Raw genomic sequence first — 26901 nt, forward strand, 5'->3', positions numbered from 1 at the left:
CAAGGTTACCGCGAAGCACTCTGGACACTTTCTTACCCTTCGCACTGCACAGTGACGATTCTGTATCGAAGACTTTGTGTCTCACCGAAGAAGCCCGTCGAATAGCTCGTCTTCGTACTCTGACCTCGCAAAGTCGTTCGGAAGAGCGATACGACAACCGTCACCTACAAGTATCGTTGGAAAAAGGTAACTTAGTCCTTCTTTAGACCCCGCAACGCAAGCGTGGATTGTTCCAAAAGTTCTTGTCACAATATTGAGGCCCATTTGTAGTTGCGGACCGCCTGAGAGAACTCACTTACGCCATAGCTCGCCGTCTGTGCAATGGTCAGCGATCAAGCAGAACTCAGCTGACTCATATTGCTCGCCTGAAGCCTTTCTACCCTGCTTGTCCATCCTGACTCGCCCCACGGGCTTCGTCTGCTTGCGGGGAAATCTAACGGATGCGAAAGGCGCGGACAAGAAGAGAGAAGAGAAGACGAAGAGAACGACCAGTTTGAGAGGCCGAGCTGCGCTACAATCACGCTACGATAATCGTCCGCCTCCTGTAAATAAAACCATTTCTTCGCAACTCTTCATAACAACATGTATCGCATGCTTAAAAATTAAATAATAATGCTCTTGCACTCCACTATTGATGGCGTAGTTCGGAATTTTTAACAGTCAAAGGTAAACCACGTTCTAAAGCATTGTCATCGAAACCGAAACCAAAACAGAACGAAACCGCGAGTCCTAAATCACGGAAGCCAAACTTAGTGGTCTGACTAGCCGCTAGGGGCGCTGGCGCCATGGAGTAGCTCAGTCGCAGTGCCTTACAGGAGCGTCCCCTCTTTACCTATTTGTTTCTAGGTGGTTTACGCGCTTTTGCTCTGCGATTGGGAATTCTAGGCTAACTGAAAAATAAAAGATCGTTGTTGTGGGTAAAATATTACAGCTGGTAGATTAGATCTGCCAAGTTATTTGCCAATATGTTGACGTTTCATTCTAAAGTTTTTACCACAGTGAGGCCAACATTTCGACCCCGCGTGTCCTATAAGCACCCTCGACGCAAGCTTCTTTGGAACGCTGAACCCTGTAATTCACGCCTGGTGTTACGGGTGGTCCGTTTGTCCAAATGGCGTTATACTGACAGCGAATGTGTCAACCGTCGAGCACATGAAGACAGCATACATGCATTGCCATCCTGTCGGTTAGCCAAAACATTTTGGACACTGATGGACAAGGCATATTCTTTATTAAGGTTTTATTAAGTAAGGACCATGCCCACAGAACAGCTTCGCCCGGCTCTTGATAGCAGTCGGGTTCTTCGTCTTGTGGGAAAGCAGGGGGCTGGCTGGTTAACCAGCGAAAGCCCCGAAAGAACCAGTCGATGTTGGTCTCAAGAATGTATAACATCGTCATAAACCCTTTGGAGGTACAATTCTTCTTAGGGGAAGAATTCCTCAAGAAGTGGTCGTGCCCGTTCATTGAACTCGCACATGCTAGAGTGCAAGTTAGGTGTACCCCGATTGAACGGTATTGGCGAACTTGATCTGTACTTTATTTGTGCCCAGAGGCAGGGCTACAGAACCTGCTACAATCTTATATATGTGATACACCATGTGAATTAGTTTGTCTCAGCCTGTCTGCAACCTGTCGGTGAATCCGATTATTATAACCTGACTGATGTACCAGAGTTACGAATAAAGTTCCTTATTCGCCCTTAGGTTGAAAGTGACGAATTGCATTGTGACGACAATTACAAGGGCACTGGATTCATATTGGCATCGCGGCCATTGCTGTTTGAATTGTCGAAATGCCACGGTATCCACACACGTGCACAGTCGGCGCTCAAGGGGCTAGAAGGTCTTAACAGGGGCCGTATTCTGAAACGTTCGCCTTCCGCGATTGTCACGTTTAATAAATCAAGCGTCTACTTACCCGCGACGTCAGCGTGCAATACCAACACGAGCTGTCCAACGTTTCACATCGCATGAGAGAGCGCACCGTGCGAGTGCAGAACGGCTCCCGTATGTTGTTTCCGAGCGTAGTGGCAGCAGTACGGGTTCTGCGCACTGACTACGGCAGGTTACGGCCGCTTTAGGTAAAATAAATTGAATAGGAAAGTGTGAAATGTTTTATTTCACATGAATCAAGAAATATCGCCGCGAAAGAGCGCTTGTAAGACACAGCCAAAAAGGCTACTATAAACTACAACCTATTTTGTCTCTACTCCACCACCAACCGAATACCAAAAGGCTGCAAAAGTCGTGTTCGTTCATTCAATATATGTCAAGGGCACCCATCGACACCATCACGTCAAAATGACGCAGGCCGGAACTATTAGGTGGCGCTGTTTATTTTCCGGGTAACCGCCAATTAGCGCGTTCCGTTGGCGGAGGCATGGCCAAGGCGATAGTTTCGAGGAAGGCGAACGTTTCAGAATACGGGCCCAGATGCGGAATGCCTTTGACTGCAAAAGCGGCAAAGAGAAGTGAACGCACCGTCATGCTGCGCTCACTCCCCTCTGCCCGAGTCAGAGCAGCCATATGACTAACTGTGCTGGCTTGCGGGCTCCACGCACACACATTACCATTCCTGCTGGACAGCTGAGTGCAAACGATAGCTTGGGGCATACACTGGTCTGAGCGCAAGTGAGAGTAAACTTCGAAGTAAATTTATCCAATCCTTTCGTTGTGCGCAGACCAACCCCAAAAACTTTTCATTCGGTCTCATCTCCTGCACCATCGAGGCACGACGCCTGCAACCACGTTGGTGGCGCTCCTCACAACGCCAGCTTTCTGGTACGCCTTCAGCTGAGGGTTATACCAATGACCTTCTGGTCATACCTCGGTTTCGCTTTCAAGGTTTCGCATGCGGGTAAACTTGCGAGTCATTTGTGGGAGCCAAGCTCTATAGGCTTTTATATAAATATAAGTAATATTTATTACTTCCAACAGTTCTTATTCCATAAAGAGTTACGGGTGGCTTCCTGCACAAGCAAACTCTTCCGATTTCATTCGTGCCGCCTCAGTGATAATGCGAGTGCGATCATCCTTGTGGTTCTAAATTACCATGGTGTGCTCGAACTCCCATGTACAACCACATGCGTGGCAGCGCAATGACAAAAAATAACATTTTTCTCTTGCGGACATCGAATGCATGTTGCTAATGACGGTTGTTGAGGCGCCCGTTCGTGTGACTTATAAAGCAGACAGCAGACGCTAATTACATCTTATATACAACATCTGCTTCCATACATAACCTTGCGTGGCTCGATGCTTGATCCCATTTCGAGCCTTTTCGGTGCTCAGTCTTTCGTGGATACTTTTCTTTGACGTCGAGGTCATTCGTTTATAAAAGCAAGAACAGCTTGTGCGGGGCGGAACAGAGCCACATGAAGGCTGCCGCGCTACTCAATATTTTTTTTAGCCATTGGGCCGCTTGATGTTTGAACGAGATGAATGCGACTTTGTCACACTTGTCCGCCTTCCGTTCAGCAACATCACTTCCTGCGTGGTCTGACCCATTATTTTATCTACTGGTTGCCCCTGGGTAGCCAGAGGCCTTAAGGGGAGATGCCTGTTCTTTAAGGCTGGTGCGCATGGCATGGTGGCCTGACTTGTCTAGGACATTCGTAAAGCAGGTGCGAATAATGATCCTCTTAATAACTTTTTATGATGCGACAGGGACGGCAGCAAAGATTTCTGCGCACCTAGTTCTACTACCAACTGACACAGATAGCCTTAAGAATAACGATAGGTGTTATTTTCCCAAAATAATCATGAGCATGTTTCTCACTGCACGCAGGTTGAAGTGATTACGAACGACAAAAGTGAAGTGTTGTGGAAGAAGAAGCTGAAACTATTCGGAAATGATTGGATGCTGGGGCGCATGGAAGTCGTACAGGCGAATGCATTCAAGGTAAGAACTCGCAACACCAACACAAACGTGGCGAAGTAGTGTGGACTTGATCTTTCGTTTTCAGGTATTATTAGTATTTTAATAATTTTATATCTGTCTCGACAGAGCGGAAATTCTTGCATAATTTTGTGCACTTTCGCCGTATGGTATCCAACCTCTTGTCGTACCTCGCATCCAAAAATGCTCATTTAATTTTTAGTGCTAATGCTACTACCCCCTTGTGTGGTTGTTATGATAACATGAAAGTACTGTCTAATGAGCAGCTCGTTTACAGAAAACTTGGTGCAGTTTCCTACATGCATCAGCCTTGATCATCTGCGGGTAAAAATATGAAACTATAAAGCGTTGCAGTGGCTGAATATTTCATATGTCTGTTACTGCGCTTATCTCACGCCCCATTATTTAAACGAAACTATTTAAGTCGCGTAGTTTCCTTGATGCAATCTATAACAACTTTAACGCTAAAACGAAGCCGCCACAGTGATTGTGTAGAGTTGAGGGAGAACGCTTTGAGTTGCCCAAAGAGCGAAGGTACTCGTACGTTTGTTATAGACGTATTCAATCATCTGATTTATTTCATCTTCGTGTCGACCCTGATCCCAGGTTAGGGTACGAGCCATGTTCTCAGAAGGGAATGCGAAATCAGTCAGCATCGATGACGTGGTACTGAGACCGCAGCCCTGCGCCCACCTTGCCGAGTGCGACTTCGCAGACGACCTCTGCGGATACGTCAGCCACTATGCAGGGGAATTTCGCTGGCTTGTCGGGTCTGGTCGGCTGGAAAGACCCAACAGTCACTTGGGGGAACCTTTACCAGGAGGTACCGTAACCTTCGTTAGAAATAAGGGTCATTTCCTTTGTTGAGGCAATTAACACTACGCGTCTGCTCACTGGCGGCCGCGACGGTGACCGCTCAACCATTCAACGTGATCGTAATCCTACGTGCTCTAATTTCAAATACGAAAAAAAATATGCGCCAACCTAATATGTAAATATTACATTCATTTGGGAAATTTGAATATTAGAGAAAATACAGTAGATGCGTCTACAAGAAGTGGAAAGTCACGGCGGGTTCTATCTGGAACAAGTAGGTTGATGTGATGCAAATTTCGCGTAGGCTTTGTCACGCCTTCTCGAAATATTTAATTAACGGCGCAATTTGTAGATAATTTCAGTCGCGCGCACCTCAGTGGCCTATTTATCTGAAAAGGCGGCAGTGCAAAAAGACACGAACAGAGACGAGATGAGACGGACGAGCGGCTGATATCTTGTCGTCTCGTCCCCTTCCGTGTCTTCTTGCGCTGCCGCCTTTTCAAATGTGTACCACCACGGCCGATCAACCACGTTAGTCCTATTTATTGTTTTTCTTATCTTATAATGTAAGATCAGAGAGACCAGTTTAGTGGTCATATAACACGGTTGAAGTGCTATTCATATACGCAGCGCCCACTGCGTGCTCTTTAAAGGTCCTCAAGTAATCACAGCCACCAGTCAGACAAAGACTTCGTCTCCTTTGCACTGCTGAATACACCGCTACAGTGCTGAAGTTTCGGCAGATTGTATTTGCCTATCTTGTTAACTTTATATGTAACGAACCATTCCGCTTAGAGCGCACATGTCAGCGATTTCAACAGGCGCTATAGGTGCAGCGTATAAGGAGTTTACGTGCAGGATAGACCTTGAGGTGTTTATCTGAAACAACGACATGCAATAAGCGAAGATCTGATCTACTGCCGCACTTTGTACTTTTCGTGTGGCCCCAGACAACGTATTTGCGCTTCTCCCCTCACAAAACTCTTAAACTACTTAATTGAGAACACAAGGGCACCAATCACAAACCAGTAAAAGAAGAAGCACTGGTGTTTTCTTTACCCAGATGGCTCTGATTCCTTCGCCTACCTGGACTTGACAACCCCAATCTTGGAGAAAGGCACCACTGGCAAGGCGAACTCCTCGAAGACCGCGATTTTGCTGAGCCCAATTTTTAACACCGATGACAATGATACCGCTATATCAATCGACTACTTCAGACACGGATCAGGTAACTGAATTTTTTTTGCTTCTTGATTTCTTTTCAGGCGGTAAGTATTGTTGTTCGCAAAACTGCACTGCATACAGCGCCTTATTTTCTTTTTAAGCGTGTGCGTGAATATTCACAGATTTTCCAGGTACTCGATCCATCCGCGCACCGCGATTTCAGCGCATACAATAGTTACAAATTCGTAAAAGATGCAATTACCTAATTACCGTAGATTTTTCAGGGCATTTCCGTTCACCTATGGGCTTGTACTAAGATTCCGTAAAGTATAGAAATACCTAACAGCAACAAGTGCTTCTGTGCTTTTTACCCTCTCTACCGCTTATTGTCCTTTACCAGAATATGGTGGCTGAATACTACACAGTTAACATTGCTTCACAGGTAAGAAAATACTATTGGTGGTTATATTGAAAGGCATGTCTCGCACTCTTTCTCGAGTCAAGTTTTCGGTTGTAAAGCTGTCCTGTAGAAAACACGCAAAAGCAAACCTTGTCTTCAACATGGTTGTGGTGTTCCTCCAGTGAGTGCATGGTAAACAATACTAAGAATTATCGAAGGCGAAGGGAAAAAAAACAATGCAAATTCATTAGTTCCCATTGAGGAAGCATCGTACCGGTTACTTAGTGCACTAAATGAATACACTGGGTATGTGCCGGTCTTCAACGAAGCTCTCGACCAATGGTGTGACCGAGAATGTGCCACTGGTTGTGCCCCAAGCGAGGGCACAACTCTGAGCGTTCGCAGGCACAGGCGCTCCACGTTTCTCGTCTAGGAGGCAACGCGTGGGCTTCTCGGCACTCCAACTGGATGGCGCTGTGTGTCCATGAAGAAACGTGAGGCAGCAGTTTGGTAGCCGCATGACAGGTTTCTAAGCGTTTGCACGTACCGGTGCGTTATCCACCTCACTGATACGCGCATCACTTCGCGGCGGACGCGCTAGATGACATCGAGTGTTCTTTTTCTTATAAGAGAACACTTGGTGTCATCTAGTGCCACCGTCGCGAAGCCGTGCGCATATTGTAACGATGTTAGTAAAACAAGGATATTTATTAAAGGCGAACTTGTGCCCACAAGTAAAAGTCACTGCGGTCGTGCAGGAATCCGCGGCAGTCGCGTTCTCAAACTGGCTCGAACCGTCTTCCTCTTCTTCTCGCGTGACACCTCGGGCGCGTGCCGCATGCGAGCCGGGTCCAACTGGCTGCCCGTGCCACGAAGATCGCTTCCTGTTGTTGCTGAACAACACCACTGTACGGCGTGCACAGTGCCCAATGCAAAGGACGCGCAACTTGAATGTCACCAAGTTTGTCGTGGCAATATTATTGAGGGAAGCGCGATAGAACTCATAAAGAACGCCTCATAAAGAACTCGTTTGAATCGTGACAATATGTTGTGTCGCTCTATTTATTCAATGCCCAACGTACTACCATCAACAATCATCGTGAGACGGGTTCAACTGAATATTTATATTTTTGCTTTACCTTCGCATCTTAGCCTTACCGAATGAATGAAAAAGGGTTTGTAAAGATGCGCTTCAACGTATCGTATATAGATTTATTGTTGCGGGATAATTGCCGCTTAAAAGCAAGGGACGTGCTGCATTTTCCAACAAGTAAGAAGAAAGCAAGGGTGTCAGTTATTTTCAAAGGAGCGAACCGAAATGACCTGGGGAATTATAGGCCTATTCCCATTTTATACGCTTTTTCTAAGGGTTTAGAAAAACTGATTTCTGCTCGCATTAACGATTTCTTTGCGAAGAATGACATTCTTTCTTATTGTCAACACGGATTCTACTCGGGCAGGTGAACCGAAACAGCTTTGTTACGCCAAAAAGAACTAATAATTAATAACATTGATGCGGGAAAACTAACGTTGGGTATATTTATTGATTATAGCAACGCAGTTGTTCATTTAAGTCATCAAATTTTAATAAGTAAACTAGAAGGATATGGTATCCGTGGTCTGGCAAATCAGCTCTTTCAATGTTATCTGTCTGGGTGGATGCGGTGCGTTGCTATCGAAAAATACTGCTCTTCATATAGGGAAATTAAATCAGGTGTGCCACAGAGTAGCGTTTAGGCCCGATTTTGTTTAATATCTATGTAAACGATATTGCTGAAATAGTAAGTGGCACATCCATTGTACTATACGCTGACGATACGAGCATGTTTGTCTCTGGCAATGATCTTGATGATCTTTTACAGAGATCTCGCAGTATCCTTTCTAAATTGTCGAGTTGGTCTCGTGATAACGCTCTAACAATTAATAGCTCCAAATCAAAGGCCATATTGTTCAAGGCAAGGGGCAGGCAGTGTTATTTAAATGAACCATTATTGTTGGATGGCGCGCCCATTGAGATTGTAACCAAATACAAAGTATTGGGCGTTACGCTGTCAAAAGATATGAACTGGACATATCACATTGAACTATTTATGAAATCATTGTCATCTGCCGCAGGTGCATTGTCCCATTGCCGTCATTTTTTTCCAGAGAAAGTAAAGTTGCACATATATTATGCCTTGTTTGAATCGCATCTGAATTATTGTGTGCTTGTATGGGCTACCAGCACGAAACGTAATCTTCATGCACTTCTTCAACTTCAAAAACGAGCACTTCGATATGTAGCGAATTTTCCATTCTACTGCGCAACCTTTTCAAAGTTATAACATAATACAAGTTACTAACATTTATCAATACAGGCTACTGTATTCTTCTTGCTTCAGCTCAGAAAATTTTTAAACATTTTTAAAAAATACGTCACGACTTGAATATGACAGAAGTGATACGCGTACCCGCAGCAAAGACAGGTGGTTTGTACAGGCGTACAAATTACCTCATGCAGTCGCTATGACACAGGCTACCTTCACTGTTAAATAAATTTGGGAAAGAAAATGTTATCACAAATACCTTGACTCGAAGACAGATTAGAGTATATTTTTGTAAACCCATTTTTGAAATGTGTTCTTTGTAATTATTGTAAATGTGACCCATTGTATTTGTATACCCATTGTATTTGCATACAATACATTGTATTGTATTTGTATATTGTATTTGTATTTGTACCGCTGCCATGTGAGGGCCTTCAGGCACATTCAAGCTGTATGTCGCAGCTTTTCGCCTGGAGGACCCCCAACAAGTTTGTTGGAAATAAAACATTTGATTGATTGATATCCACCGTAGGAATGTCACAGTAGATAAAATTAGAGGCCCCTCGAGGAAGCTCAAAACATGCTTAACGGATCACTGGATGAAAGTACGTGAGCACTTCTAGCATTTCTCCCAAACGTGAATCCGGTCATGGTGGCCGTTGTTGAAGCCGCAGGCCTGGCGCTTTGTATTGGAACAGAAAAGCCAGTTAGCTTACATGGCAGGTTAAGTGTTGAAACTTGGACACGTTAGTAATTCTTTGTTTCGACCTTCTTCAGAGCGCACACATGCTAAGAGAGTAATGACGCGACAAGACCGAACTTAGGAGTGCCAACTGGGATAGCTGGATTGTCGCCTTGTGCACTTTATCGATCCCATGTGTTTGCACTGACTCTTGTTTGTAAACAAGAACGAAGTTTCTGAATGAAACATGTTTTTTTAAACGCACGCAGATATTGCGATGGCGAATCTCACCATTTTCTGCTACAACAATGACACATCAGCCAAGAGTGAAGTGCAGCACTCTCTCCAGTTAGCAGAAGTGGAGGAGTGGACGGATTTGGACGTGAAGCTTAGGCAGGGCACAAGCTGCCAGGTCGGCGTGCATGTGACCCGTGGAGGTGGTACTAATGGAACGATCGCCATACGAAAAATCAAAGTCACGAGGTTTTTGCCAGGTATTGTATTGGATATCTTTGTCTGCGTTAACAGTTCTCTCACGACTATCTGTTTCCACTTTAGCCTTTCGTAGACTTTACAGCTCTGTGCGATTTAAATAGTGCACAGCTTAACCACGTTCTACGGTATATCTCGTGTGCACGAAGTGCGTTTTCTTTCAGAGTGCTACTTTTTTTTTCTCCTCACGCAAGACCATAGTTTTAGCGTAGTGATCAATACTCCTTGTCCTACGGCGTAGAAACCCGTCTGAGACAATCACCACGCTCATGCCGGGCTTCCCCGCATAAGACATTACTGGGAACTGCTCCAAAGCTCAGGTTGGTAAAGTGAGATGTTTATGAGGCCATATCATGATTTTGTGTGCGCTATGTTCAACATCAAAGCGTGTGTGACTAAAGCTTGTATGAAGGCTCACAACACACGCCGCAACATGCCGTGGCATAATATGATGTCGCGAAAACTTTAAAGATAGGCTGCACCGAGCGCGCAGTTTATTTTTGAAGCGGATCTACCCAGGAAACGCAAGTAATGAAAGTAAAGTTCAAGACATCCTGCTTTCTGATGCCTTGCTGCTTCATACATGACATATGCACAACTACATAGCAAATGCAAATCATTTAGAGACGGCGCCCCACAAAACAGACGCCAGAGAGCAGACCCTAGATTTGGCTAGGACGTCAAAGCGGCAGTCTCCCTACTGCCGCTGTGGTAGCTGGTGGCCTGTGAATTTGTTAGAAATTACTGTTTTGGCTTGTTTTACGTTCACTCTAAAACGCCCTTGAAATGATTTTCAGATTAAATTAGTGTAGCTTGTGTTTCCCTTCGTACCCAAGAAACTTAGTTATTAGCGCTTTTAGATCCGCCGTTGCTAAAGGGCTAAGTCAGTTACCATGATTACTACTTCTACAATGCTCTAACCGCCGTATTGCTGCCGGTTCCTATGATTTGTCACCTCCTTTCAATCCAATCTCGAAAAATGTTCTAGTGAACAGATTGTTGACCTTGTTAACGCTTAGTTTATTTAAAAAGGCAACTTGAAGAGACCAGTCAAACGCGTACTCAAAATGTTTTAATTGCTGTGATAAATAAGGCACCTCATCAACGGAGAGCACGGACCTGGTGTAGTGGCCTGGATGTCATAATTTTTGATGACCTCTTCATCCCAGTTTCTCAGCGGCGGCTACAATCACCGCACGCCTACCTTATGTGAAATGTTTGCTTACTCCTTCCGTGCCTTATATTCTAGCTAAACCTTAAGTACTGCTTCGAAAATAAATAATAAGATAATCTTCAGGCTGAAATTAGTTTCAACTTTAGCTTAGCTACTACCTGTGGCAGATGGAACGACCGCTTGGGATGTTTGGCCTTAATCCCCCACCCCCCCACCCCCTATCCAGCTTTCGTTACTCCAAAGGGCGTGTGACTTCGCGAAGTTCTGATAAAAAAGGCAGAAACCGAGAAAAGTGGGCGAAATTGCACGTGACGTAAGCGCGATGCTAAACACGCGTTAAACTCACGTTCCGTTAAACACGCGTCTGGTTTTGTATTAGGCGCTGGTACGTCACTACTAATATGATAAGGCACTTCTATTTACTGCGCAGCAGTGGCGTAGGCAATAATTATTTCTAGAGAGAACGGGAAGAGCATTCCCCGTGAGCCTTCCCCCCCCCCCCCCCCCTTCATCCCCAGCTAAGCCTCTGCATTGCAGCGGTAACCACTGGTGTTTGACTAGCCAATTTAAAGATGCTTCACCTATAAATGTATTTTTTAGACAAGAGGTATTTGATAGAAACCAAAACTAGCGAACTAATGTGCAAATTTTTAGTGCACAAAAATTCATGGAACAATTTTGTCGCAAGGAAAATTTATATCTGCTGCGTGAATTTTCATGTTACAAGTTCTTTTTCTTTGAAGAAAAATGTAAATGAACGAGCTAAAATTAAATGGGCCCACGCGTCAAGGTTTCACTGCGATTGTGACGTTTCCTTTGTACCTCAGACAAGCGCATCAGCGTCCTGCCACAGGCCAGCTGTTACTTGCACGGAATTATAGAATTCAGCGTGTAATCGGCGGAATCAAAAAAGAAGGAAAGAAATGCAATAGTCCACTATGTTTAGTTAAAAAAATAAGCAGCTGAAGTTTCATCACTGACATGACGCACAAAAAATTTTATGGGAAGTCTACAAATGTCACTTTCATTTGTGGCCATTTATGAACGTTCTTATGCAAAGGTCTCCTTTTGTCCCCTATTGTGCAATGATTCAAAACAATTTCTACGAGAATCTGCACGTTCCGACAAGCAATTGCATTTAAAGAATGTTTCCCTAAAAAGGGAATATATAATTCTGCATAACTTATTGGGAAAGGTGCTACAATAGCCGCAGAAAGCGGGCTCCCCCCCCCCACCCAGAAAAAATAAATATGGCAGATCCATTCTTTCAGTAAAGTACACTGCATTTTAAGTTCTTATCAGCTCAACTTTCTTTCTTTCTCCCATTTTAAGAATTGGCATAGAAAGTAAAAAAGTAAAAGAGTTAACAGTAAAATGTGCCCATAATGTGCCACTTTTAGACGCTTGGGGGGCACTAAGGACAGGAAGTCTCCAAATTTAGCCAGATAAACATGTCTCAAAATGGCCAGTAAGTGCTTAATGGTTCTGATGGGAAACTTTGTCCACTTCGGATAAACTCCTATGTTTCAGTTGTCCTTGGTTTATTTTTTTTTCAGAGAACAAAACACGAGAAACTTTGGACACAGCGAGTAAGTCCGGATAATTCGTTGCCTGCTGGTGCTTTTCCTTCTTGTGTGTATGTCCAAAGCGCTTATTCTGCTACAATGAGTCGTTTTAATATACATGGAAATTTGTAGTCGACATCAAGTTATCTTTCAGTAACTTACACTGCTACTACATTGCAGTACTAACATACTCCCATGAACAATATTCCAGCTCCGACCCACATGCTAAGGTTACTTCCGTAGGTGACGCGGGGCCAGAGCAAAGCGTGATGCAGATGGTTGCCGATGGTGGCTGAGGGTGATGCTTCTCAAATTTCATAGCCTCAGCGTTTCTTTGCGAAGCAATGGAGCGGCGGGAGTATGCAGGGTACATGGAAGCATGCGTGGATGCTTTCTTTCTGGAGGTTGCCGTGCTTGCGAAGATATTTGTTACGCTTTCTCGTCTCTGCGTGTTATGCGACGTCTCGTTGAAATTGCAGCTCGATGTACATTTGAAGAAGGAAGCATGTGTGGCTGGGATCCAAGTGGGGGCACGGTTATCTGGACGCTCAATGATCCCGCCAAGAAAATGCCAGCCTTTCCGCGCTCTGACCACACCCTGGGGGCTTACAGAGGTGACTTTTTTTCGACATATTTTTATTACACGTCCTCTAAACACGTTCGCGCATTTATAAATCGACAGACTCACACTTAGTACCAGCTGCTGTGGCCAGCTGCTAAGGTAGGAAAAAAAGGCACACTGTTCAAGACAGGTCAACCAAAAAATGTATTTTTGGTGCTCTGACTAACAGTTTTGAAAATTGTACCACTTGCAAGCATTCCTAGAATACTCAGGTGGGTGTACGAACCGGCAACTCATCACTGAAGTATACCACTGCATTGACATCATCGAGCGAAGGCAATTGACTATTAATTGTGCAACGATTACAAGTGTAACATGCGTCTATAAACGCAAGTGTAAGTTTGCAACTAGGAAAGTCACTATGTAATTTGGCTTCCTGGACGGACACGCAATAGTCAAGAGAAACGATTTTGGCGATCTTTATTTGCACATCAGCAATCTGCTGGTGGCACACTGCTTTACAAATATAACGTTATTTTTGTATTTAATCTGTACAGCACTATAAATATTTTTTTTAACAGTTCTACATTCGTTATCTGTTTGGCCCTATTTTTAGGCCTCACGAACTTTATTTCCATCTCACAACTATTATTCATGCAATCAAGTGGGAAGTTCAAGTCAAGTTCTACAGTAAATTGTAAACCTGGTCATAAGAGCCTATTGTCACGTGGTAGTGACGTTAAAGAACACAGTAGCAATACTGTGAAAGACAAAACTAGCTTTTATTGGGTGAACGCGTGCCCACAAAAACAGGCTACACTTAAAGCACAACGATCGCGGTGAACAGAATCGGCGATCGCCGAAAATGTAAGGAACGCGCCAAGCGCGTCCGCTTTTATACATCAGTGGTTGAATGTTCCAGAGTAATCGCTGGGATCCGCGTGTCTTCCACAAACTTCTGCACGATTCGCGTCGCGCATACATGCAATCAGATTACACAAGGTCCGGTCACAGACAGCGGATTGAACCATCGATAACATTCCAGAAACTTCCGATACATGCAGGCGCGTCCTGCGCTGCGCGATAACATTTGTTAGGCGGTGAAACCTGCTCGCCCGATAACGATAAACAAGCACACGGGTCACTATGATCCAGTTCATGAACTGATTTTAATACTGGAACGAAAGGCTATATATATTTAGCCCAAAGCTAATCCTGCATACCCAATGCGTATGCATAGGCGTACGTGCAAAAACCGGACGTGTATATTTGCGCAAAATCACTTGTCCACTGGGGGCACCTCCGAAGTATTTTTCGAAGAAATAGGTATACTTTTGCATTGTAAAATTCTCATACTTGTGGTAAAACACATGCCTAGAGCTATAGTATGTGGCAATGAAAATGCGGTGATTTGTTTTAAGAAATCGCCCTAATTACCAAAGAAAGGCTAATTATTAAATCTGTGGCACACCGCTTGCCAGGACATTTTATTTACGTGTCCAATGACCGAGACAAGTGGTATGGCACTGGATCCCTGAGAAGCCCGGATTTGAACGTCGATGCCACCAATGGAGCCTGCTTGAGCTTTTGGCATTTCACTGACCACAAACGACCTGCCAGGTGAGTAAAAAATTCAAAAGATAAAAATAAATCTTATTCAACACGGGTGGCTCCGCACATATTGTGCTCGCAACACAAAAAATATGTATATGTCGGCCACATGTACTTTTTCTGCTCATGTTGTTTTAGGTTAGTAGTTCTGAATTGGCCTAAATGATTATTAACGGCTTTGCCATTGTATGTTTTTGTTGCATTGCATTTGATTACTTATGTTTTACTGCTGTGATAGCTGATGAACTATTGTCACAGGAGCTCTCTAAGGCTGCTGCAATTCAATTTGAATGTCTGAGCTGGCTAAGGAATGACAGTCTATAAGCCTGTGTGTCAATTTTTGATCGTAGTATCTGCTTTTTGACAAAGATGGTGTATAAGATGTGCGTTGTGCTCTAATTTATGTCCAATTTGAAAAGCCCGCTAAATGCATACTGACTTAGACACCCTCATGGTCCTTCCCGCAGTCAAACAGCCATGGTGCCGCTTTTTATATATAAGAGATGTTCATTTAAATATGCCTAAAGTGCAGGAAGAACTTCTGACACTCCAGCGTCCACTCATTCTTTAAATTCTAAAGATCTACAAGTATTCTGAGAATCAGTGATTCTAAGTGTATATCACTTTTTTAGAAATCATACCGAAGTTTCAGCAAAAGTTTAAAGAAACAGAATATCTTCTAACATGACTATACCTTTCTGCGATGTCATTGTGCGAACGTGTTCTTGTCATCTATCAGAAATGAGATGGGGGCGGCTTCGACAAGGTGGTCCCCACCTTGGACCTCAGTGTCGCTCACGACGTCGTCCTCACCCACCTGTCTCAGGCAAATTAGGACACAACACATTTAGGTACATAAGACAATTCCTAACTGATCGGCAAACCTATACACACATTCAAAACAATGAGCAACGCCCGTATCCTCTGGGTACGCGAGGAACCCCTCAGGGAGCGTTTCTATCACTCCTCCTCTTCAACTTGGCCATGGCTGAACTCCTCCCACAGCTTAATGCTGTCCCCGTCATCAGCCATGCCCTCTATGCCGACGACATCACACTGTGGGCAACTCATGGGTTGTAGGGACAAATCTAGGTCAGCCTGCGACAAGCGGCCACTATCGTCGACGAATACACTCGCCGTTATGGCCTGGAATGTTCCCCGATCAAATCAGAATTCATTCACCTTGGGCGCAACCCGAATGAACAACCAAAATTGTCCTCCCCCTTGCCGGCGGTGGAATTACAGAACACGAGGAAATAAGAGTGTTGGGACTCACCAGACACCGCACTCGCACGATTGACACAACACTGCAAAAGCTCCGCGAGGTAGGAGACTAGGTGGGCCGTATGGTGCGCCGGGTATCTAACAAGAGGGGAGGTTTACGACACAAGGATGCCCTGAGGCTGGCAAATGCATTCGTAACCAGCCGGATACTCTATTCGGCCTCCTACCTCCATTTGCGGAAACGCGATGAGAACGCCCCAGAGGTGATCCCAAGGAGGTTTTACGAAAAATTCTGGAGTGGCAACTCCCGCAGATTCTTACCACCAGAGGTGAAGCCAGCGCTTTCCCTGACTCCATCGTTAAAAGCGCGCAGAACTAGGCGGAGAATAGTGGCAGTGCAGCTGCTCTTGCTCTGTGATAATAAATTCTGGAGTGATTGAAAAATACAAGCTTGTTGTTTTGGGCTAGAATATTGTCATTGGCTTAGTGGCCATATCCCGATCTCCCATAACAAGTTGTCATGACGTTCAATTTTGATGCTAAAACGAGTGACACAGAAATCAAAAATAATCTGCATGGCAAAATTGGCCGTTTCAAAACCGCTGAAAGCGAAAAGAAAACGCTTCTTCTACTCCACCACATCCTAACTTAATCGATTCCTTTAGGACGATGACAGCATCTCCACTCCAGAATTATTTTTCTGAACCTGCTTGGGTGATCTTTCGCAGAATCTACAAACGCGCCCCCGCTGCAACGTACAACCAGTGGCTCATCGACCTCGGGATGATGAATACCTTTGGAGACCTTTGAGACGCGCATTTCAACAGCTAATACCTGCGAATCAGCAAATCGCCAGCAGGCAAAAGCCTCTTAGACCACCTGCCCATTGCATATAACGCTCAGACAGAGGATCGTACCGCCATACTCGAGGATTGGCGCCACGCGCTCCAGGTCCAACCACTGCCCCAAAACATTCATAAGAAGACCCACGACGGCCGCCGCGCAGCGCGAGCGGTGGCACTCGGTGCGGACGCTATGGCTCCCGCTTTAGCATCCTCTGTACGGACGCTGCTGGCCCTACCATGGGGGTTGGTATGAGGCCGCAATGATCCAGCAAAACATACACGTACAAGGACTCACCTTCCGTGCCCTGAACATAACACTTGAGGAGCAAGTTGCCATAGCACTTGCCGCTGCAGATCCAGACTCTCGAGTCCTTATTACCGACTACCGGGATGGATGAATGGATGGAAATCTTTATTTGGTCCTGCGAGTAGAGATAACTAACCACTAAGCGGGCCACTCCCACATCGGCACCGGAAGGCCAAGCCTGCTACACAGCCCAGAATTGTTCATCCAGGTCCGGGCTGCGAAGTTCAGCCTCCCACCTGGATGCAATTTTGATCGCCGAGTCTTCAATTCTTTCGCAAGACCAGAGCATGTGTTCGAGCGTAGCTAAAGCACCACAATCTTGGCAATAAGGCTCTGTATACGTCTCCGGATAAAACATGTTCAGTCTCCGTGGGCAAGGATATGTACCAGTCTGTAGTAAGCGTAATGTAAGTGCCTAAGCCCTGTTTAGTTTAGCATGCGGCAAACCATAAACCCTGTGATTAAGAAGGTAATACGTCGTGATTTCATTACATGTGGAAGGGGAGTCTCTGTTCTCGGGGGGCACCGCCACGCTATGGCGCGGGGCAGAGCGGAAGGTAAGATCTCACGCTGCCTCATGAGCGGACTCATTTAGATTCGTAGGGGCTCCCTCAATCATCCCAAGGTGAGCAGGGAACCAACATAAGTAGTGTTGAGAGATATCACATGTCTGCATAATTTTAAAAGTTACCTTAGCAACCGAGCCCTTCTCGAAGGCCCTAACGGCCGACTTTGAATCGCTATACACAAAAGGCCTGCGCCTGTCAACCAGGGCGAGCGACCTCTGGCCTATCAGTCCGAACGGTAGCAGCGTTAACGACACTGCCCTCATTGTCCACGACAACTATGGTAAGCACCTTCCTCTGCTCGTTAAAAGAATCATCGACGAAGCCAACCTTCTGATTCTCATCACGAATGAGTCTCAGCAGGCAAGCCCCCCTGGCCTTTCTTCTACCCACATTTCGCTCCGGATGCATGTTCCTGCGAACACGCTTGACGTGATATCGATTACGGACCTTCAAGGGAATACCGACATGAAGCTGCGAAATCTTCTTCTGAGGAACACCTAACTCTCTCAGAATCTGCCGACCCACGCTAGTCGTAGAGTGACGAACCCTGTGCGTCCTCTCCTGAGCCTCAGCTATCTCATCCAAGGTATTATGAACTCCCAGCTGGAGAAGTCGGTCGGTGCTGGTGTACATTGGCACTCCCAACACTTTCTTCCTGATCTTCCTAATCTGCGTGTAAAGCTTCTCTTTCTCCGAGGGTTTCCACTTGTGCATGGCCGCCACATAAGTAAAGCGACACAATACAAATGCGTGCATAAGTCTAATCAGACTATCTTCCTTGAACCCCTCCTGCCTGTAGGCCACCCTCTTCACTAGGCGTACCGCATTTTCTGTCTTGGCAACAATTTTGTGGATCAGCAGCGTGTTGGCGCCGTTCGACTCAATCATCATCCCCAGAACCCTGATGTTATCTACCCTAGGTATGAGATCGCCATTTCTTGTACGAAGCTGAATGCTCAGCTTGTCCACGAAGATCCATCCCCTTGACTTGGGTCCACTTCTAGTGGGACTGTGCTGCAACAGCTCCGACTTGGAGGGGGAGCACCTTAGCCCCGTCGGGTCCAAATAATTCGCAATTACATCTACTGCCTCCTGCAGAACACTTTCGATATAGCCCTCACTACCACCGGGACACCATATGGTCACGTCATCTGCATACATGGTGTGATTAATCCCCTCAATCTCCAAGAGCTTCTTGGTCAATCCGACCATGGCCAGATTGAACAATGTGGTCGAGATGACGGCCCCGTGAGGAGTGCCTCTGTCTCCAAGATTTAACGTCTTTTACTCCAGCTCCGCAACCCTCAAGGTAGCCTTCCTGCCTGACAGGAAGGACCTGATATAGTCACGAAAGCGCGCGCCGAGGGCAAGATCCGAAATGGACTTAAGAATATAGAGTGCCGAACGTTGTCAAAAGCCTTCTCCAGGTGCAGCCCTAGGATGGCCTTAACGCCCCTTCCATCTCCATCAATGACCTGATGCTTGATGAGCTCCATTGCGTCTTGAGTCGACAGCCCGGCCCGAAAACCAATCATAGTGCGGGGTTAGACTTGGTTTTCCTCAAGGGACCTTGTAAGCCGATTAAGCACCGCATGCTCGGCTACCTTGCCCACACACGAAGTGAGCGAACTAGGCCTTAAGTTATCAATGCTCGGGACTTTGCCAGCCTTGGGAATCAGCACCGCGAGAGCTGTCTTCCACTGCTCCGGAACCACCCCGTCACTCTACATAGCATTAACCTCCCCGGTAAGGTACTTGATTGACCTATCGTCCACATTCTTCAAAAGCTTGTTCGAAATCCAGTCCGGTCCGGGAGCCGACTTGCTCTTAAGGTTATGCAAAACCGTGCGTACCTCTTCCACAGAAAAGTCCTTATCTAGGGAAAAGTTGTCCTCTCCCATGTAGGCCTGCTCCGTCAGAAGAGCATCCGGGTCCGAAGCAGGAAGGTATTTGTTGGCCAGCTTTTCAACCAGCTCTTCCTCCGAGGCAGACCCCACTGCTTCGTGTACAGCTCTAGCAAGGACGTGCCTCTGACTAACCCTCGTATTGGAGTCGTTCAGCAAATGCTTAAGCAAGCCCCACGACCTCCCATTGCGCACCTGGTCGTCCGCCGAGTTGCATACCTCATCCCACTGTTGCCTAGACAAAAGCTTACAGTGCTCCTCAATCAGCTTATTCAGCTCGGAAATCTTTTTACGCGGCCTGCGATTAAGCCGCTGCTCCTTTCACCTAGCCAGCATAGACCGCTTGGATTCAATCAGATGGGCCAGCCTCCTATCAGCACTATCCACCTCCAAATCCGTAGTGATTTACTTCGTAGCCTCCTTTACATCCTCCTTCACCTGGGTGACCCAATCCTCCAGGGACGGCCGGCCTCCGAATTTCTTCCCCCTTTCTCCTCTCTCCTCCCGGATCATCCGAAACTTATCCCAGTCTATAAACGTTGACGCCCTAGGGCGCCTACTCTCAACCTCAAAAACGACTTGGTTAATATAATGATAACTACCTAGATCTTCGGCAAGATTGCAACAACTAGGCTTGGCCGCGTTCTTTACAAAGCAGAGGTCAGGGGTAGTATCCCTACACGTCGATGTCCCTATACGTGTCGGAAAGGCAGCGTCAGTGACCAGTGTAAGGTCAAACTCCGTAGCGTTCCGCCGAAGGTCTCTCCCTTTAACTGTGTCATGCGGGTTAACAATCTTGCGACTTAGCACAACTCCCGGGAAGCCTGCCGAAATTTATAGCAAGGACGCATCTCGCGACGCGCTTTCGAACTTCCAGCGATACCAAGGAGGTCCGCTACCCTAATAAGTCACATACAGCTAAAGCGACGGAAGTCTCAGAATGACCACTACAGATGTGAAATAAGTGGGGCTTATGAAATACGTTGCGTCCCTACATTTCTCGAATGCTAATCGCATTACAATCAACGTTCATTGTGCGATGCGTTCTCGGGTAATTTTTTCCCAATTTCTGTTCCTCTATCTAAGGCCGGAAGCTATCCCCTCGTCATTTAGCATCAATTTCTTTATTTCTTTCCCTCACTGTTAGAAAAAAATCTGTATTGTGCCCATTTCTAATGTTCCTTCTTTTACAGGTCGGAAAAAAGGGTTTACCTTTAAAGGAGCTTTTCAGTTTGGTGTCGCAAACTCTGTTCCTGCTTACCGCCGTCACCGATGCGCTAACTAGAAACTATTCACGCAGTGACAGTTGTAAAAAGAAGCTTCATTTTTGAAGTATGACTCACATCTTTAAACATTAGTTCGCCTTCCATCTTCCGACTGTTCCTCCACGTAGCTCCTTTTGTGATAGCAAAGTTCGAGAGCGGAAAGGAATTTATATTGCCTCTTTAAAGAAGCAGGAGGGGTCTTCTTTCTATAAGTTTCTTATTACTACTAAGAGTTCTTACTTTCCATAATGTGTTCTGAAGTCGACAACATCACCGTTTAATGGCAATGCGAACGCAGTTTAAACTGCGTTCGCATTTCCATGAAATGTAACACTCAATCTGGGTTGCGTTCTGCAAATCCTGTCGTGCCAAGAGCGTTCTCTTTGTGCGATGCGCTTGTATCTTTGCCAAAGTTGCTCTCTCTCTCTCTATTTTCGCCATTCGGGGCGCATTTTCTCGTTTACAGCGTGATCCTTAGTACAAGTCCAACTTTTCCTCAACGACAGTACTCAAAAGCAATGTAAAATTTGGAAGTTACAGTGGAGAACATACGAAACGAAGAAAGGTACAACACGAAGCGGTTCGTGTTGTCCCTTTCTTCGTCTCTTGCGTTCCTTGCGGTAACTTCCCAAATGATGAATCGCCAACTGGCCTACAGCCACACTCTGCGATGTATAAGTTCCTTTTATTTCGTTTATTTTTTTATCTTAGTTTACCGACAATATATGTTCAGATGTCCTACGCAGATGCCTAAACACCAGAGTCTAAAAAAATGAGCATTCATCGGGTTTATATATACTGATAGAAAATTCAGCTTCATAAGGCAGTGAGAGTGAAGGTCAAATTAAAATCGTGAGATTCGGTTTTCGCCATTGTTCTTCTCGTAAAGCTTAGAATATCGTTTTTTTTTCTCTGCAGCGGAGATGTGCGCTCAAGCGGAGAGCGCTTGTACAGCTTTATGACCAGAACAAGCCACAAATGGAACCACGTTCTCGTCGATTTCACGAGAAGCTTGGATACATATCAGGTATTGGTTTTAAAGCGGAGCTTCCTTGGCCAACATCAAAGACATTTAACGTGGTTTCGCGTTTTGCGATATCGCGCCCTATTCACCCCTTTCGCGGAGTAGTTTGCTGCAGAGAAACGAGACGGAGGTTTCAGCGGCGCACCCCCACGTAGCCTCAGCGACATCGCACGAACACGAAACCACTACCACTTCCACCTTGCTTCTGTACGATCAGCTGCCAAAAATACCACTGAATTTTCGCTAACACACTGTGCTATAACTATGCCGGATTGAATCATGCGGATTGGAGACGTGTGCACTAGTTGGCTGCAAAAATAGTAACTGGCATATTAAGGAATGGAATGAATCCATGTGGCGAAATTCGCGGACCGCTGCTGCAACTGTCCGTACGTGTTACCGACACTTCGAGGTGTGCGGCTTTCCTCGAAGATACAGAAGTTTGCCCACCCACCAGCCTTCTATCGCTAACCTTAAAAAAAGGTACTTCAGCCCCGCAATGTCGGCAAGAGTAAGTACCTCTCATTAAACAATGACAAATAGAATAGCGCCGCTTCCTGTCATAGTAAGTTTTACGCACAATATCAACACATATCTGCCCCAACTGGCACAGTCTCTTACGCCCACTCTATCGCCAACGTGCCAATGATTGAATGGGCACACACTTGAATATAGGTGCCCCGTATACGCACAATAAATGATGGTCTGCACTGATAGCGCACGAATGGCCGGAGTTGAATGTTTTGTGACGGTTCACAAGAGTGAGCGAGTTACTAGCGATAATACAGCTTTTCTACAAGGTACTAAGCAGCTGCATTTAGAGCCTTGCGCGCAGAAAGAACAAATCTATCGGAAGTGAGCACGCCCGCGAGCGATTAGGCAGAAAATAATCAGATAAAGGCCCCACCAAGGAAACCAGAAATGTGCCAGGCCGCTGCTTCAAAATATTTGCCAATAAAGAACGAAGAGCAGGCCACACTAATCCTGATTCAATTCATGAGCGGAAAGTTTGGATAGCTCGGAATACATATTTGGCCGCACTTTCTCAACAAGCACGATATGTGTTGCTCGCGTCGTTTCGACATAGCTTAATCAGCTCCGAAAGCACTTTTGCACGTTCTCTGAAGCTGTGACCAAAGCTTCGTTTCGTCCACCCAGTCACCGTCCATGATATTACCCGAAACAGAGGGTTGCTAAGCCGCACCGGCATCATACAAACACATTGTAAACACAGAGGCAACGGAGGCAGTTCAGGCAAGCAATGGACGCCTGACCACGTGATCAAACATGGCATCGCCCACGGGATCGCCGCGAAAAGGATCAATAGGTACGCGATTCGCGCTCCTAAAGCGGTAAACATCACGGGCCAATTTTAGTCAATGAGCCAGCACGCACGCAGCATGCGCAGATGCCAGGTCACCGGAATTTTAAAACAAAAAGAACTCTCTTTTGGACTACTCGGGACAATTGGGCTAAGATTTCCACTAAAATTTATGCTTGAAATTTCCCACACTATAAAATGGTAATAATACTATTGCTTTAGAACTCTTGTCCAGCAACTATTGCCAGAATATCTTGATAAGCTTATACAAAATTTACGTTTGTCATCTAACATTTTTGCTATACTTACGTGCTTGCTGTATTAAAGCCTAGTACTTTAAACTTCTGTAAGTACAAAAAAAGTTTCATGTCGAAGTTTTGAAATTTCTTAAATGAACTGAAGTGGTTCTTCATTGTTGTAGTGCACATCTGTTTAAATATTTCACATAAGATCGTGACGGTATAAGACATAAGATCAACGCCACGGCCGGTCCTAATAAATTAGTGAGTAGTTCATATAGTGGCCAGAAGGATGGCGAAAAGGAAGATAAATTGTTATAAGAGGCGATCAAATGTGTATTAACATCTTTCTTACGTTGCCCTATGCTTGTAATCCCGAACCTAAATATACCTGTAGAACACATTCATAATCTACAGAAGCAGTGTTTGCGCCACCGATTGCAATAGTTCGTGCATGTTATTGTTTGATTCACGGAAAATTCATTACTCCAAAGTGACGAGAGAATACGAAATAAAAAGATTTATTAGAAACTAAAGCACTGTTAAAACACCACAACGAGTCATTATTGCACTCAGCCCACCGTGGCATTCACTTTATTAATTTATTAACAAATGCCACCCCTAGTGCCAATGAAAATATTTAGGTTGTCCTTCCCTATTTCATGCCTATTCTCGCACTTTCTGGTAACACTTCAAGTTGGATATTCAAGTGCATATGGACAAAGGGCTCATCGCACTCGATGACTTGGAAGTTATGCCTGGACCTTGTCCCGCTAGAGGTGAGCGCCTGTGAGAACTTTCATCTTTTATATACGGGGGCGAAAGAACTATGATTATTAACTGCCATATTTACGTGCTTAGGTATTTAAAAAGATAGCCTTGTTGCAGATGCAACAAATATTTCATTATCGTAGCTTCAGCTCTTAACATCCACGAATGTTGCTTTGAAACGCGCGAATGCAATTTCGTAGGTAAATTCTGAATCGTATACGAGGACATTGGTTGCAATCCGTAAGCAAATATTACCGCCACTCATAATTGAAGATAACTTATCGTTCCAGCATTTCAGATGTTTTCTTTGGTCGGTACAAACAATGACAGACTCGTGCGGTATGTGGATCAATCGCTTTCTTAGGCGCGTTGCTGGCATCTTCCTTTTGTCAGCCGCACAGTACCGCCTCAGGAAGCCGTGTGACAAGAAAAGGAGCCTTCAAGATAGAACTGGGAGTGGCTTCATGAAGCCACTAAAAAAATTTGATCATACAAAGAAAAACTGTGGGCTTACGAAGAGAGCATGAAAGAACGCTAGATACGCCGATGGAAACGTGCTCAAATGCACGTGTCAGGATATGGGGCGTCTCATTAAAGAAGTAGTGGCTAAGCAATTGCGGTAACTTTTCTTACCGTTATATTACAGATTTCTGCTCCTTTGAACAAGGCTACCCGTGTAACTTCCGCCAAGGCGCTGGAAACGTCGCCTCCTGGTCCCTCACGGATGCACAGTCGATCGGCATCCCTGACCACACTGTCAAAACTCTTAAAGGTTAGTTTTGCGTCTAAGGAGAGTTTGTCAGATTCACAATAAAATAATAAACGCAAACGCCCGACATCCCGTTAAAATAAATTGCATGTTCCTATGTATTGTGCTCAGAATGATATTTCCAATAGAGATACTATTACGTGCGCATTTTCAACTCTGGGCACGGTTGACAACACGCCGAACACCTTTGTGCTTTTGGTACACTGGTCTTGGTCGCTTTCCGAAGAGGTGACTATTACGATTGCTCAGAGTATTGCAACTTTCAGAAAACGTAGAGCGAGATAATTTTAATGGCTGAAAGGTGGAGAGGTTGGCCTGAGTGAAGTGCCTCTGGCCTGCTACTCCGCGCTGGGGAAGGGGTTTGGGAGTTAACAGAGATAGGATGCGAAGAGGAAGGAGGTTGGGAGTAAAGTTAAAATACAATTTTGGCCTTCAGCATATTTGCCTTTTTGAATAGCAAAACATGTCCGTGGATGCCGCAGTATCAGAGATCTGTACGTTGTCATGGAAAGTACCATGGCCGCTTTCGAAACGCGAAGGTCTGCTTGCAAGAAGACTGGCAGAGGCTGTATTTGCCAAGCACGTTCGAATATATGCTCGGACTATCAGCATGAGGGCACACTTTGCACTAATGCGCAACGTTTGGGTAACATCCGTGGTTCAGTGCATTACGATTCATAAATCCTCAGTGGCTCTTTGACGTATTGCAGGCCAATACCTGTACGTGAACGTAACGGGAGTAGATTCACACCACCCCATCTCCAGAGTATTCATGGCTGCCCGGCAGCCCACTCAAGCTACCTGCGTCACGTTTTGGTGGAGAGGACGTGGAGTAGCAAGCCAGCTCAATGTGTACAGGTGGGTGGTGTCATTCGTCACGACGAAATTTTTTAGGCTTCACTCAAGGGTTTATTTTACTGTTGCCGAGTGATGGCAACGCGAGTTGAAATGAAGTTTTGTTGTTGCATGCAGTATAGGAGTAAAACACGTGAACATTGGAAGGCTGCATTGATTACTGAAAGAGATCAGTGATGGGAGCGTTACAGCGATAATTCAGCTTTCCAATTATGCCTAAACCTTGCTGGGTAAGATATTTTCTGCGGTGACATTAAAGAAGAGTTTGTTGGTTAGCCACTGCCGATTGCGAAGCGACTTTCGCCGTCATTGTAGCCTTGTTATCTGCACATGTATGCCGACTACACAGCATGCAGACTACCGGCGTATGCAGACAACCTTTTGTGTTATACGCATCGCATGACCTCAAGCACTACCTTCAAGACTTGGCGAGGACAAAAGAAGCCTTGCTTGGATTTGGCAATATAGAAGAATAATTGTGGCACTTGTGGGTTTATTTTGGAGGCAACCTGAAATAAATACTTCAGAAGAACTTCAGTTCAGCCTAGTTTGTGTTTACTGCATATCATGTTGACCGCGAATAAAAACACGGACCCCGGAAAAGAACACACTTGAAAGTACCGCTTCTGTCGTCGTTTATGTGTAGTCTTCCGCTGTCTACGTTTTTATTAGCGGTCAAAATGATGTGCTGAAAGTAATATGTTCACGCAGCGTAAATTCACTAACATTGACCAGTAGTTTGCTGCGCAATTTCCGGAGCCTTCTCAATGCTTGTTTTGCTAATATGTAGCCGGAGTTCAATCTCCATCAATACCTGTGCCATCGCCATCTTCGATGTACGGCGTCATCTTTCCCGTCATTTCACCTTATGCGGCCATCGCTGCCACGATCGTTTTATTGTCGTCATTGGATTCAGTAGTACTGAAGAAATTGTGCAAATCATTGAGGGCGTCAGTGGTAGCTCTAGAAGTAATTAATGTTAATTAAATAACAAATTTAGAGCCGCATAAACCACTAAGGATGGCGGCTTTTATGTTTGTGTATATAACAAAAATCATTTACCGCTGCTATTCTGCTTTTAGTGTATCTCAACAAGATGGAATTCATCAGTTGTCTCTTTTTGCTTCCGTATAAACATT

The 26901-nt window shown here is 45.3% G+C and overlaps 1 protein-coding gene across 1 annotated transcript in view; it reads left to right on the plus strand.

Moving 5' to 3' along the window:
• The window catches only part of LOC142578378 (MAM and LDL-receptor class A domain-containing protein 1-like), a 241392-nt gene that overhangs the window by 91075 nt on the left and 123416 nt on the right, over positions 1 to 26901 (plus strand). Inside the window, exons 16-26 of the mRNA XM_075687771.1 lie at positions 3787 to 3900; positions 4504 to 4720; positions 5777 to 5941; positions 9535 to 9759; positions 12488 to 12520; positions 12976 to 13110; positions 14540 to 14678; positions 21702 to 21810; positions 24065 to 24146; positions 24785 to 24910; positions 25618 to 25765. Of these exons, the coding sequence (XP_075543886.1) occupies positions 3787 to 3900; positions 4504 to 4720; positions 5777 to 5941; positions 9535 to 9759; positions 12488 to 12520; positions 12976 to 13110; positions 14540 to 14678; positions 21702 to 21810; positions 24065 to 24146; positions 24785 to 24910; positions 25618 to 25765 (1493 nt within the window). The remainder of the gene's footprint in view (positions 1 to 3786; positions 3901 to 4503; positions 4721 to 5776; positions 5942 to 9534; positions 9760 to 12487; positions 12521 to 12975; positions 13111 to 14539; positions 14679 to 21701; positions 21811 to 24064; positions 24147 to 24784; positions 24911 to 25617; positions 25766 to 26901) is intronic.

Source organism: Dermacentor variabilis, chromosome 4, assembly GCF_050947875.1.
Source record: "Dermacentor variabilis isolate Ectoservices chromosome 4, ASM5094787v1, whole genome shotgun sequence".
Classification (NCBI taxonomy): Eukaryota; Metazoa; Arthropoda; class Arachnida; order Ixodida; family Ixodidae; genus Dermacentor; species Dermacentor variabilis.